Raw genomic sequence first — 11,585 nt, 5'->3', positions numbered from 1 at the left:
ATTTGTGATTGTACAAAAGGGTAAACCAGAAAACCTACCTCTGCTTCACAATGAACTCCATCTGTGTCCAGCTGATCATCAGCACTAACAAGAGAAGATAGGTTTACAGTAAAAATAATACTTGCATATCCACCTGAGTTAGAAAAGTGGGCTGCTGCATACACCATTAGTGGAGTGGAAAGAAGTAAACAGAGAACAGACCTTGACAGCAACACAGTAAGTCAGGGAAAATACAATGACTGCTCTGCTTAACAGACAAAGACTTTCTAAGCTTACTTTGTGAAATGAAGGACAAAGACTTTGAAGTGGTTCTCGACAGTTAAGTGATAGGAATTGATTTGGCAGTGGTATGGCTACAGAATTAGTCTATTGCAGTAATGGATACTCCTATTCCTACTGCTGAAACACCTTCAGCRGGTCAAGCAATTGTGAGTGCTAGCAATGTAGGCTAAAAACTTTTGCATGTCCCACAATTCAAAATCCTTAAAAAGATGTCTGCTTGCAGCCGAGTATGCTATGCTCTTTAAATCATAAAAACTTGTAACTTCTATTTCATTGGACGCTTCTGATCTGGGGAACTCACCCACAAGTGTAATCAGGTATAAAAGGCAGAGACTTCCTACTCTCTCATTTGAAGCAAATATCACATTCAGCTTTATAAACTGGCAATAGCAGTATCATCCCTGCTGACTAAAATGAACCCTTAAGTCTTCAGAAGATAAGCTCAGCAGGCTACTTGGTTTTGGTCAAAACATACTGCTGTCATGCAGTGATCTGAAGATTATCAGGTAAATGCTATGCAAATAAAAGAATAATACTTACTTAGTGTTTTCAGCTGTTTCTGGATGCTGTGCTACTTGTGCAGGACTGGGAATTTCTGAGAAAATAAAAAAATCTTCAATACATATTTTATACTTTACTCCCTTATAGATCTGAAGTTTTAACACTTGCAATAATGATTACTTGCTTATTATTCAGGAATTACAAAGTAAACTGAACTTCAGACTATAGGACTTTATATCTTTATTCATTTAAAACTGTCCTTATCTTTCACAGTACTTACACACCTGTATATTGACCAAGCCCAATCTTCTTCCCATTCTCTGACTTATCTGTAACATCTTGCAAGATCAGTCCTTGTCTGTAATCTGCTTGCACCCCTTTAAATTGCCTTAGACAATCAGAAATATTCAAATCCTCACAGAACTGGGAGAGCATCTATGCTGCAGGTCAAGTATTCCAACTGTATCTGGTGTGACTGGTGTCACATGTGCACAGGAAGTTCAGCTTGCATTGCAAATCCATCCAAAATTCAGAGTAAATATTCTGTACCTTACACTCTACATCACCAGTTATCAAGTGGGAAACAAGCTGTTTCCAAAGATTCATGAACAGTGACTGAGAAAAGAGTTTGTGCCTGCAGATCCACCTATGTGACATTTCTAAAAAGATTCACACCTCTACTGGCAGTTTCTTTAGGAGTTCACATTGAAAAGCATGAAGGTTGCTGCTTTAAGTGCATTTTCATATGACTTCTAACTGCCTAAATGAATAGAGTTGCATCATTCTTAAATCCTATAGGCAAGAATTTCAGTTTTTATAGGTTAGCTCAGTATTCCTGAAATGAAAGTGTCTATTTGTACTAGCTAAGTACTATGACCCTGTAGAGGCAGGAAAGCTAGCTTTTTAAAGGAAGAACATGGTCGTGTATAGAATCCCATAGCAGAAATCTGCTGTTATACGATTAAATATTAGGAGTTTCATCCTAGTACATAAATCACACTACACTAGGAGAGAGAGGTCTGAATTGTTATGATTTATACGTTGAGATAAGAGACAGCTTTGTTTTAGATACATTTTTGTTTGAAAAGCAGAATCATCATTCTCAGGCAGCATGCAAAAGTTTAAAAACAAGTTTAGCAAACAAGCACAAGTTATACAAGTTACGAACAAGCAGCATAAGCTGTTAGTAGAATTAAAACAATCAACTCACCTGGGAAGATAAATTGTTGTCTATGCTGAATGTAGTAGGCAGCTTTTTCAAAAAGAAAAAAAAAGGGGGGGGGGAGGCAGGGAGACAGCCAAAAAAAAAAAATTCCAAGGGAAAAAAAACAAGTTAGAGGATCATCAGCAAGTGCACCCACGCATTCAATGAATTAGTCCCAACTCGCTGTTGGGAAACAGATTAGTAGATTATCAACTTGCTTGAGGGGGTGAATTTCAGCACATGCATTTTTGGAAGACTAAGATGATACACAACCATCAAATGAAAGCTGTATTACCGATAAACAAACAGCCTGGTGGAAAAAACAACGCATTCAGACTTCAAGTGGCAGAGAGCCCAGGGATGCTAAAAGGCAGACCCCGGTAAAAGCCTTTCTCATGCTTCAGTGCTCTCCCTTGCCTTCAGTTTCAGCTTTTCAGAAATACACCCTAAGAGGCTGAAGCTCATGAGCCATCTGCAAGCATTTTTTATTATCATGATTTAAAGCCACTGGTGACCAAACATGGCAAGCAGCATGCACTTTGCAATACAATGAGAAAATGGAGGAGTATATCATTAAAAAGGAGAATATTGAAAGATCAGATCATGTAAGAAAGGTGCCAGCACTCCTCAGTAAGTTGTCTCCTGGAAAGGTATCTTTTATTGTTGATACCACTTAAAAATTTGTAAGAATAGACTCTTTTCTTTTATCAGATAACTGCTTCACCTTCATACCTTGCGTAAGATGCAACCATGTTTTCAGAAACCTACAACTACCTAGGAAGTCTTGATCAGCCTCTTCTTGCACAGAGGCCTTTCTCATGTTGGCAGTTCTCCTGAAAAAGATGGGTTTACCTGGGAAGTTAAACCGTCCATCCCTCTGGCCCATAGGAGATGGATTTGGGGGAGGCGTTGCACTGGGAGGGTTGGAAGACTGAAAAGGTGCTGGGGAAGATGGTGTGGAAGAGGTTGTAGAAGAAGGGTTACTGCTGGAGTCCAGATGATTTATTGCTGGTGGATGCTCCTGCAAAGCAATTAAAGTCACTGGTGAGAAAAGTTCTCCTCAACATTTACTGAAGAGAGAAAAGAAAGCTGATGCTAGCCTGTTATAGCATATTTTTTCTAAATGAGCAGGGGTTGGAACTGTGCATAACCTATTTTTTTACATGGAGAAAATGTCACATGTCAAAGTCTCTTGCAAAAGTGAAGGCTCACACACCAGCATGTTAGTAACAGTGTGGTTCTTGCTCCAACCAGCAAGGTCCTGCTGGCCACCTGTCCTTATGGTAGCTCCTTAGTCACTTACAGACACAAGACTCGCTTCAGTCACCAAGTACCTTTTTAGTTAGTGCTTTGGGAAGAGTTCCAAACTGCGGCTCTGTCGGTCTGTCTACTGGGTTATTGATATCAGAAGGGACAGACTCTGTCCTCCTTATTTTTGTTACTGAAAAACAGGTTAGAGAAGAGAGGGAAAAAAAGCTTTAATCAGGCTTATTCTTGTGGTACCATCAATTATACTGAAGTACTAAGACTTTGTAGAAAGCTTACTGGGAAGGAAGGATATTCTACAAGCAGGTGCCTCTTTAGTACATTTGTTATGACATTTTAACCTGAAAGAGAAAGATTACATGTTAAATAGGCACTTGTTCTTTCCCCAAAGGAGGAAGCCCAGCCTTCGTTGTTGTGCTTATGCTAAACTCCAAGAGAGTTCTGGAAAGCTCTGGGGCCCACTGCAGGCCTGTGCATCCATGTCAAGAATACGACTGTATGTCACTGGGCTAATTAAAGACAGACACATATCTTAGCATCTGATTTATTTTGAATACAGTTTCCTTCACTGATTCCCATCATGAGACAGAAGATTGCTAAAAATCTTAGTGCTATGGACAGACTAATCCAGTTAGAGAATCAAAAACTAAAATCCTCACAGCTAGTTGGGTAGCCAGCTCCCACTAAAAGAGTTGCTCATGATCAGGTAGGAAGTTTGTGGCAGGGAACTGAATAGGTTCCTCCGTAGGTCAGGCTCCAACCTAAGTACAGGTCATGCTGATACATCCCACTGCCAGTTCAGAAGCCGACTGAAAAAATGATGCCACTGTTAAGAGTGCATCACATCAAGAAATATATTTGGTACTGGCAAACTTTAATGAATCAAATGTAAAGTTCTTCTGTAAAAGATCATCTCTGTGTGCTCACCTGCAGTACTTACACTTCACCCCGAACATCATGCTTTTCTGACAGACTTGGCAAATCTGAGATAACCAAGACTTTGTAGAGAACCTAAGCAGAAGAGGGGGAAAAAATGACATTAACTAGTGTCTACAGAAAATGTAAAGTTCGTAGGTAGCTACAGACAGGCTAGTCTACCCCTTTCTAAGAAGGGTAAGCAGTATTGTGGAAAGGGCTTCTCGCTTTTCTAATCAAGAGCAACTTAAGGCTGGCACAACTCTGGCCTCCTGCTAGCCCCTCAGCTCTTGCAAAAGGCCTGAAAGGTGCTCAGAGGTGATTCTGACTGCGGAGACTGGCTATGCATGAACAAACATCTCCAGAAGGTCCTCAAAGCTGTAGATACGCAAGATGCAGCAGATTACAGATCTGAAGCTTTTTGCAGTCAAAGACACCTGAGTGATAGAGGATCACTTCTTTTCACAAAACAAACTCAGACTGGAAGTGATCTTCACCTCGTGAAATAAGCAAGTGCTCTGAAAGGGAGCAGCCAGGACATACTCCAAGTGCAGATCCAGCCTGTACATGTGCTGCTGCTAATCAGCCGCTGGTGTCCCTCTTCGGGTCAGTGGGACAAGTCATGTTGTGCAGGTTAAATGCACCTGAACGTTTCTGTATAACTGAAACACAATTTATGATATATGTGTGTGTGGTGGTGCTTGTGGGGAGGAGCGTTATCCCTTTTACCAGAAAATTAAAGTAAACCAGTAGGTTTGTTTGATGTTAGAACTGGCTGGGGAGTCAGTTTTGGTTGGGATTTGGGAACGGGGATTCAGCCAGTTGCAAGGAAGAAAAAGGGAAATATATGCCCTTTCCACATAGGGAGGAATAGATTCCCTTTCATCTGTATCAGTGAAAGTGTTTCAGGAAAGGTATTGTTACACATTTGGTAGACTTAGTCCTATCACCCTGGACATGACCCCCATACAAAACACTACTGCTRATACACTAGTCCTCACAGAATCCCGGCCAACTGGCTCTGTAAAAAGGACTACAGGTGCTGGGCACATCAGCAGCACGTTAAAAACGAATGAAGCTGAAACACGAAATTGAAGCTGAACCTCACAAATGAGGTACCCCACCTAGCTTCAATCCCATCTGGAGTCATCACTACTCCAAACAGCACCAAACGGGGTGCAGTCCTGGTGTGACCCGTTTGTCTCTTCTGTGGCTCAGAGCGCGTGCTGCTTACCTGTGTGTTACAGCTAAGCCAAAGTCTCTGCGTACCATTTGAGGGGATCCTTGGGAGAGTTCTGATGGAGAACAAAAGGATGTTTTGGGGAAGCATTAGTCACAAGTGAGCTTACCAGTCTAGACAGAAACAAACTGATCCCTATTACAGCTAAGGACTAGTAGCTATGACACTGTTAGTAGCACAGCTGAGATTGGTTTGCCTTCTGCTGTAAAGCTACCAGATACTGCTCTTTTATTTGTTTTTATACAGAAGCCATGTAAAATAAGATTTGGTGGTGGAACCAGAATTCACCCTTCTTTTTGTTAAATGTTGTTCGTTTTATGTTTATGGGTTACAGAAGGTCTACCCCTCTCAGGGATGTAGCCATTCCAAAAACAAAAAGCCTGACCAAATAGGTTTTAAACTGGTGCTCCCAACAGATATCTCTATTTCTCAATCTGTTACTCTTTAAGGAAACTAAATGCAGTGCTGAGACTTACTTTTAGAAAAAGAGTTAATTTTTGATAAACTAGATTCACAAGTCAGAACAGCTCTAGCCACATATCTATATAATAGTTTTAAAATCAGACTGAATATGTGGCCAAGGAATCGGGAAAGAAGACTGTAGAAAAGAAGGTAAACTCTGATGCTTCTCATCAAATGTGATCAGATGCCCATTTAACAGAGCAGATTTTAAAAGCTGAAAGTCAGACAATAGTTTACTCCAGGTTGGTTTATCACCAACACTATCACTCAGTTTTCGGGCAATGTCAATAGATTTCCAAGTATATTTTACAATGAAAACTGTATTATCTCTATTTTATAGACAGAGCCAGTGTGACCCAGAAGAATACAGAAACTTGTGTTAGACCACTTAGCAAGCCAATAAATGCAGAAAAGGAGATCTAGACTCCAAAATCTGTCCAGTGCTCCAGTAGTTACACCATAAGGCTTCCTAAAAAGCCCTCACATACTAAGATTCTGGTATATTTCTGTATTAAATCTATAGCCATATTGCAAATCTGGAGAAGACCCAATCTGCAGGCACTAACACAGCTTCAAGGCTGGACAGTGTCACTGCTTGCAAAAAGCCTGTCCCTCTCTTTGACCATAGATGGCACCAGATTCTTTTTTATCATTATTCCAGTGAACTTTTTAAGGCATCTTTGAGTAGGCTGTAATAAGTAGCTGTTTTTTGAAGGAATATATTTGCATGAAAATGATCTAGTTTGGCCGTCCAAACCTACACTGAATTAATCATATCAACATCAGTTAAGATTGCTAAACCCTTACTGAAGAATCCTAATGAATTTAAGAGAAAAAACAGACTTGAATGGGACTGCATTTCCATTTGAATTCTTTATGCCTTTTTTATCTATTACATAAATTCTATCACTCTCCACAGAGAAATGTTCAGGTTTCTCCTTACATTTTCATTTTACTTTTTTTTCTTTATACTTTTTCATTTTTGCAAGTAATTCCTGGGATTTTTGTTGTAAAGGGCATTAAATATACATGTGGTACTATAATGTCCTTACAGTTTTTTATACTTAAGAGGAAGGTGAGAAGCTTTCAGTAAGCCCACAGCTCTTTATGTTAGCTTCAGGGTTACACGTTCTGTGTCTATGAGATGGACACAAATAATCATGTCAGGAGAGCTAAAATACTAATACTGGTATATTACCTGGATAAAAGCACAAGTCCTAGTCCTGCAAGCCCCTAAGTATATAAATAGTCCCATTTAAGCACATGCTGAACTGTTTCTCAAAAGGTTGCATGCAACCATCTGACTTCATTATGCACAGAAACTTGGCATTGGATATCCAAAGAAATGAAGTTACAATATTTCTAGTACTAAGAGACACAAACAGCTGTCTGACRTCATAGGCAATCAATTACAACCAAAAACAAAACCTTGCTCTAATCCTTAAAATATCTGTATTCCTTTTTGTCACTTTAGTCATCTGAAGAACTACCAAGTACAAAAAAGGACCCTGTAAGGATCCTGCAGCTCTCCAACAGGCCAAGCTCTTGTTAAAGTTAACAGGGACTCTGGGACACGAGGCCCTGTTGAGGACCTCCAAAAGTTGCAGAGAAGATGATCATGCTGCAGATAATTGACAAGGACGGGTTCCTCCCTCTCAGGCAATGAAATGAAGACAGACCTGTAAAAATCTCTTACCGAACCTAGAGGACAAAAAAAAAAAWTTTTTTTTAGACATTCATATTCATGTGACAGGATATAGACTTTGTTAGAGCAGAAACTCTTTCCTGCAGCCTTTGATGTCAGATTTACAAACATCTCTGTTTTTGCACAGGCTCCTGAAGTCACTGCATAGCCAACACTTCCCTGCCTACAAACACTAGACTTTGCTGGGTAGCGCTCCAGCTCCAGCCTGTGAGCGGAGCGTACAAGAGCGTACAAGAATTTTGGCTTGCAGACCAGAATTGCTAATGGAGCCGGGAACCCCCATCCACTGGAAGGCTCCACGGAAGTGTCTGAATCAAGGAAGTGCTATATTTTGCCCTTCCTATCAGACTCATTCAGTAGGAGCTGGATCACAGCAGGACCAGGTCTTTACCACTGAATTTCAAAACAAAGGTGTGTGTTGGAGACAGGTCTTTTCAGTTCAAGGTCACCCTTTTTACCCATCCCTAAATGGAAACTGCTTACTTGCAGCATTTAGAGGTCTAGCAATTTGCAGGGTTTAGTACATACTTCATATGCATTCGCAGCATATAACAATAATGTACCGCTCACAGGGCGACACATTTATAAGGAACTCTTTCATGTTCATCAGCAAGCAGTACAGTACTGCAGCATCAAAAACACAGCCCTGTGTTGTTAATGCTCACACCCAAAATCTCAAATCCATTCTGAGCTGGGCTAGTTTCCTTTACGTAACAATGTGATTTTTGCAAAGAGGTCCTAATCAGCAGGCTCTTTGAACGCTTCCAGGAGGTCAGAGAGTTAGTTAAGATACAATGGTCTAGCGCCAGCTACAGAATTTGGATCCTGATCTAAGTTTCTGCATTGTTTAGGGATAGCCAGGATCTGCGGAAGGCACATTTCTCTCCCAGTTCCACCTGTTAATTAAATGTTAGATTAACACCTTTCAGCCTATCTACCCAAAAAAGCAGATCTCAAAGCCTGCATCACTCCAAGGAAAGATATAGCTTGAGACCGTTTGTCTTCTTATAGAGGTGTAGTTGTCTATACTATAATGAATGATGGCTGTTTTAAAGCTCATGCTAGCAGCTAAAATGCATCTTAAGATAAAAAGAAAAAAAGAAAACAGCCACCTGAACTGTGACAAACATGAAAGGATAGAAGAGAACTATTGTAGGTGGAACCGATTATTAGATACTCAAGGAAAAGCTGGTCAGAGCCCTTTAATAACAGCAGCCATCCCAGCCTCCCCAGCAGGTGCAATTTTTAATAAAGTAGACTATAAACAAGTAGGCTTTGTGGCGATCCTAGAACATCGTGCTGCTATAGGTTCTTAGACTACAGTGAAACCATGACCAGGCAACTAGACACCAGATCTTTTACACGGCATCAAAACTGGAGCATTGAATACCCTTTGACATGAACACAGCCCACCAGTGCCCAGAGGGAAGGAGGAAGTGTCGTGCTTACTTTACTGGAGGAATTTCATCTATCCTGTTTCCCAACTGAGATTCATGGGACTTGCTCCTTGTGAGGGTTGGAAAATTAGGTAGCAGCTGAAAAACCTTCCGGCAAGGGGGAGGAGGAGTCCGTGGTGGCTTCAACTTATGTCGTCTCTTGGCTTGAGGAGTGGTTGGTGGAGTGATGGTGATGCTATGAGGAGTCCTTGGTGTTAACCTTCCACTGTGCGCAGGGAAGGCAAAAGGGTCCAGGAGGTTATCTGCATAGATAGAGGGTCCGTGACTCGAAGCAAGAGAATCTGAAGATGGGATTGTGGATACTGATGCAGARCGTGCCTGCTGGCTGTTGCCCTTGGGAAGGTGTGGAGCAGCAGGAGTCCACGTGGGTGCAGAGGAGCAGGGGGGTTCTGTCGGGTTTGTAGAGCTGCCCTCTCGGCGTGCCTCAGGAAGATTCATCAGCACATCGTCTTTTAACTCCCCAGCTGTTCACCAACCATAGCAGTGTTAGCGAAAAAGGTCACCATATGCAGACATACCCCATGATGCAGTTTTAGGCTGTGAGGTGGGTTTTTTCTCTCCTTTGCGCCCAGCCAGGCAATTGTTTCTCCTCCCCTAGGACCCTTCTAAGCCATTAGCTAAAGTTACCTTTAAAATGAGGTCTTACATTCTATGATGGTGTGAGTTTTACCAGATTGGGGCCCTGTTGACGAATGTGGAATATTAAATGCACAAAACAGGCACCTACATCCCACGGCAAGCCTCCATGGTTTTGCTGCCAACTCGTTTAGACAAATCTGTACATCCAACCCGTTACTCTATCTATTTTTAGATCAGTCCTTGGTCAGGAGGGGAAATTTTATTTTATTAGCCAACCGAATTCCTAAATACCACCTTATGGAGCTGAGAAAGGCCACGGAATGGGGGGTGAGGGAGAAGGGTGTCTAGGAGTTCCCAGGCACTGATCTGTGCACGTCTCTCTCTGACTCGTAACCATTGCCTAGAACTTACCCCATGCTGGAGCACTGGGGCACTGCTGTTCAGTCAGAGACAGCAGCAGCGCTCCGCACTGAATCGCTGTGTTTGTTCAGACTGTTTTAACTGGAGCTTTACCAGGGACAGAGAGCTGGACAAAAAGGAACCAAAACACCATGCTGGATCACTGGTGGAGCCCAGCATTGCCCTCTACAATGTTTATCACTGTAGTTCAGARTGGTCCAGTGCAGCTGACACACCAATTCTGGGTATAAAATGGAAAAACAAGTACAGATGCCCGCAGACAGTAGAGCAGGAATGCATAGATTATTGGGATAATCTCAGAGGCATAACTCAGCAGAATAACTGTTTGGCTTAATTTTAAGTATGTCCTTAAGCACTTAAAAAAATCAAGGCAAAAAGTCAAGGCTTCAGGCCCTGAAGTCATATTGACAGTCAGTGGTTGAACATATACCTAGTTTTAAAAATAGTAATCATACCTCTCAAAACACAAGACTTTTTTTTTTAAAGGAAGGGAGACAAATAATAACATATTTACTTAAATTTGAGTCAGATGCCGTTTCTTTGTAATAAGTGAATGCCCTGCCTCCTGAACAACGGCTGGTTTTGCCACAGCACACCTGGAAAATATTTGACAGCCCAAAACAGAAAGATTACAAAAAGGAAATATGAAACTGAGCTGTTTTTCTGGCTTTTCCATTAACTAGTCTTTATGAATTGCGGGTGGTATGAACTGTTATAATACCAACAGGAAACATCACCTTTCAGTGACAGATTGATAACTTCTACAAAGAAAGATCTGATGCACATTAGTGCCAGTAAGCTGTGAGAAACACTCTGATACAAGCAGAATTTACAATGCATTTGAAAACGGCCTGGGAGGAGGATGGGGGATGACAGTGAAACAGCATTCTGAGAGTCTAGAGTTTATCTTCTAAAATAACTTGTTCATATCCACGTGCATGCTGAACATGCACATTTCTAATTATACAATCCCCTTCTTTCTACAATTTCAAGGTAAATTGGGGTTCTTTCTAGCTCTTCTATCTGCTATTGGTATTTGGCTAATGATTCTATTGATTCTAGCAGCTGGTAGGAAAAATAGCAGGTGGCAAGTGGTTTTAAACAGGAGTGAAGCAATTGGCATGCTACAAGCCATGCAGTGCTGAGGGGTTGTCAGGGGAATGTTCTGTCCTTCCGAGGCATCGAGATGAACAATACTCAGTCTGCTGAGCAAAGTCAGAGAAAACAGAATTACACCTTCTCTCTGAGCTGGCAATATTTGGGGAGGAGATTATGAGAAATCAGGTTCCGTTCATTAGGGCAAGGAAATGTGTACTGAATGATAGAGGAGTAACTGGAGCATCAGACCCAATTCCAAACATGGAATAGGGAATAACTCTTTTGAGCTGGAGGGGATATTTCTATATACAGTTATTTCCAGAGGTAAACATGCTGTCAAAACCAGATCCCATCCACAGCTCTAGATGCATTTGATCACTGCAACTTCATGTATATCCAAGAGTCATAACCTAATACGGGTTACAGAATGTATCTAATGATACTTTTCAGAGGTTT

General features: G+C 41.3%; 1 protein-coding gene across 6 annotated transcripts in view; it reads right to left on the bottom strand.

Moving 5' to 3' along the window:
- KSR1 (kinase suppressor of ras 1) overlaps positions 1-11,585 on the bottom strand; it is a 36,928-nt gene that overhangs the window by 12,588 nt on the left and 12,755 nt on the right. For 4 of the 6 annotated variants that reach the window (XM_026070258.1, XM_026070256.1, XM_026070254.1 and 1 more), the window contains exons 3-12: positions 9,025-9,496; positions 7,567-7,571; positions 5,403-5,463; positions 4,181-4,264; positions 3,533-3,594; positions 3,322-3,428; positions 2,840-3,008; positions 1,994-2,035; positions 823-877; positions 39-84 (exon numbers count right to left, since the gene is read on the bottom strand). In XM_026070258.1, coding sequence (XP_025926043.1) covers positions 39-84; positions 823-877; positions 1,994-2,035; positions 2,840-3,008; positions 3,322-3,428; positions 3,533-3,594; positions 4,181-4,264; positions 5,403-5,463; positions 7,567-7,571; positions 9,025-9,496 — 1,103 coding nt within the window. The remainder of the gene's footprint in view (positions 1-38; positions 85-822; positions 878-1,993; positions 2,036-2,839; positions 3,009-3,321; positions 3,429-3,532; positions 3,595-4,180; positions 4,265-5,402; positions 5,464-7,566; positions 7,572-9,024; positions 9,497-11,585) is intronic. The other 2 variants (XM_026070259.1, XM_026070255.1) reach the window with 1 other exon arrangement.

Source organism: Apteryx rowi, unplaced genomic scaffold, assembly GCF_003343035.1.
Source record: "Apteryx rowi isolate R43461 unplaced genomic scaffold, aptRow1 scaffold_307, whole genome shotgun sequence".
NCBI classification, from domain to species: domain Eukaryota; kingdom Metazoa; phylum Chordata; class Aves; order Apterygiformes; family Apterygidae; genus Apteryx; species Apteryx rowi.
The sequence above is the reverse complement of the archived record's forward strand: the minus strand, read 5'-3'. Positions and strand labels throughout refer to the sequence as shown.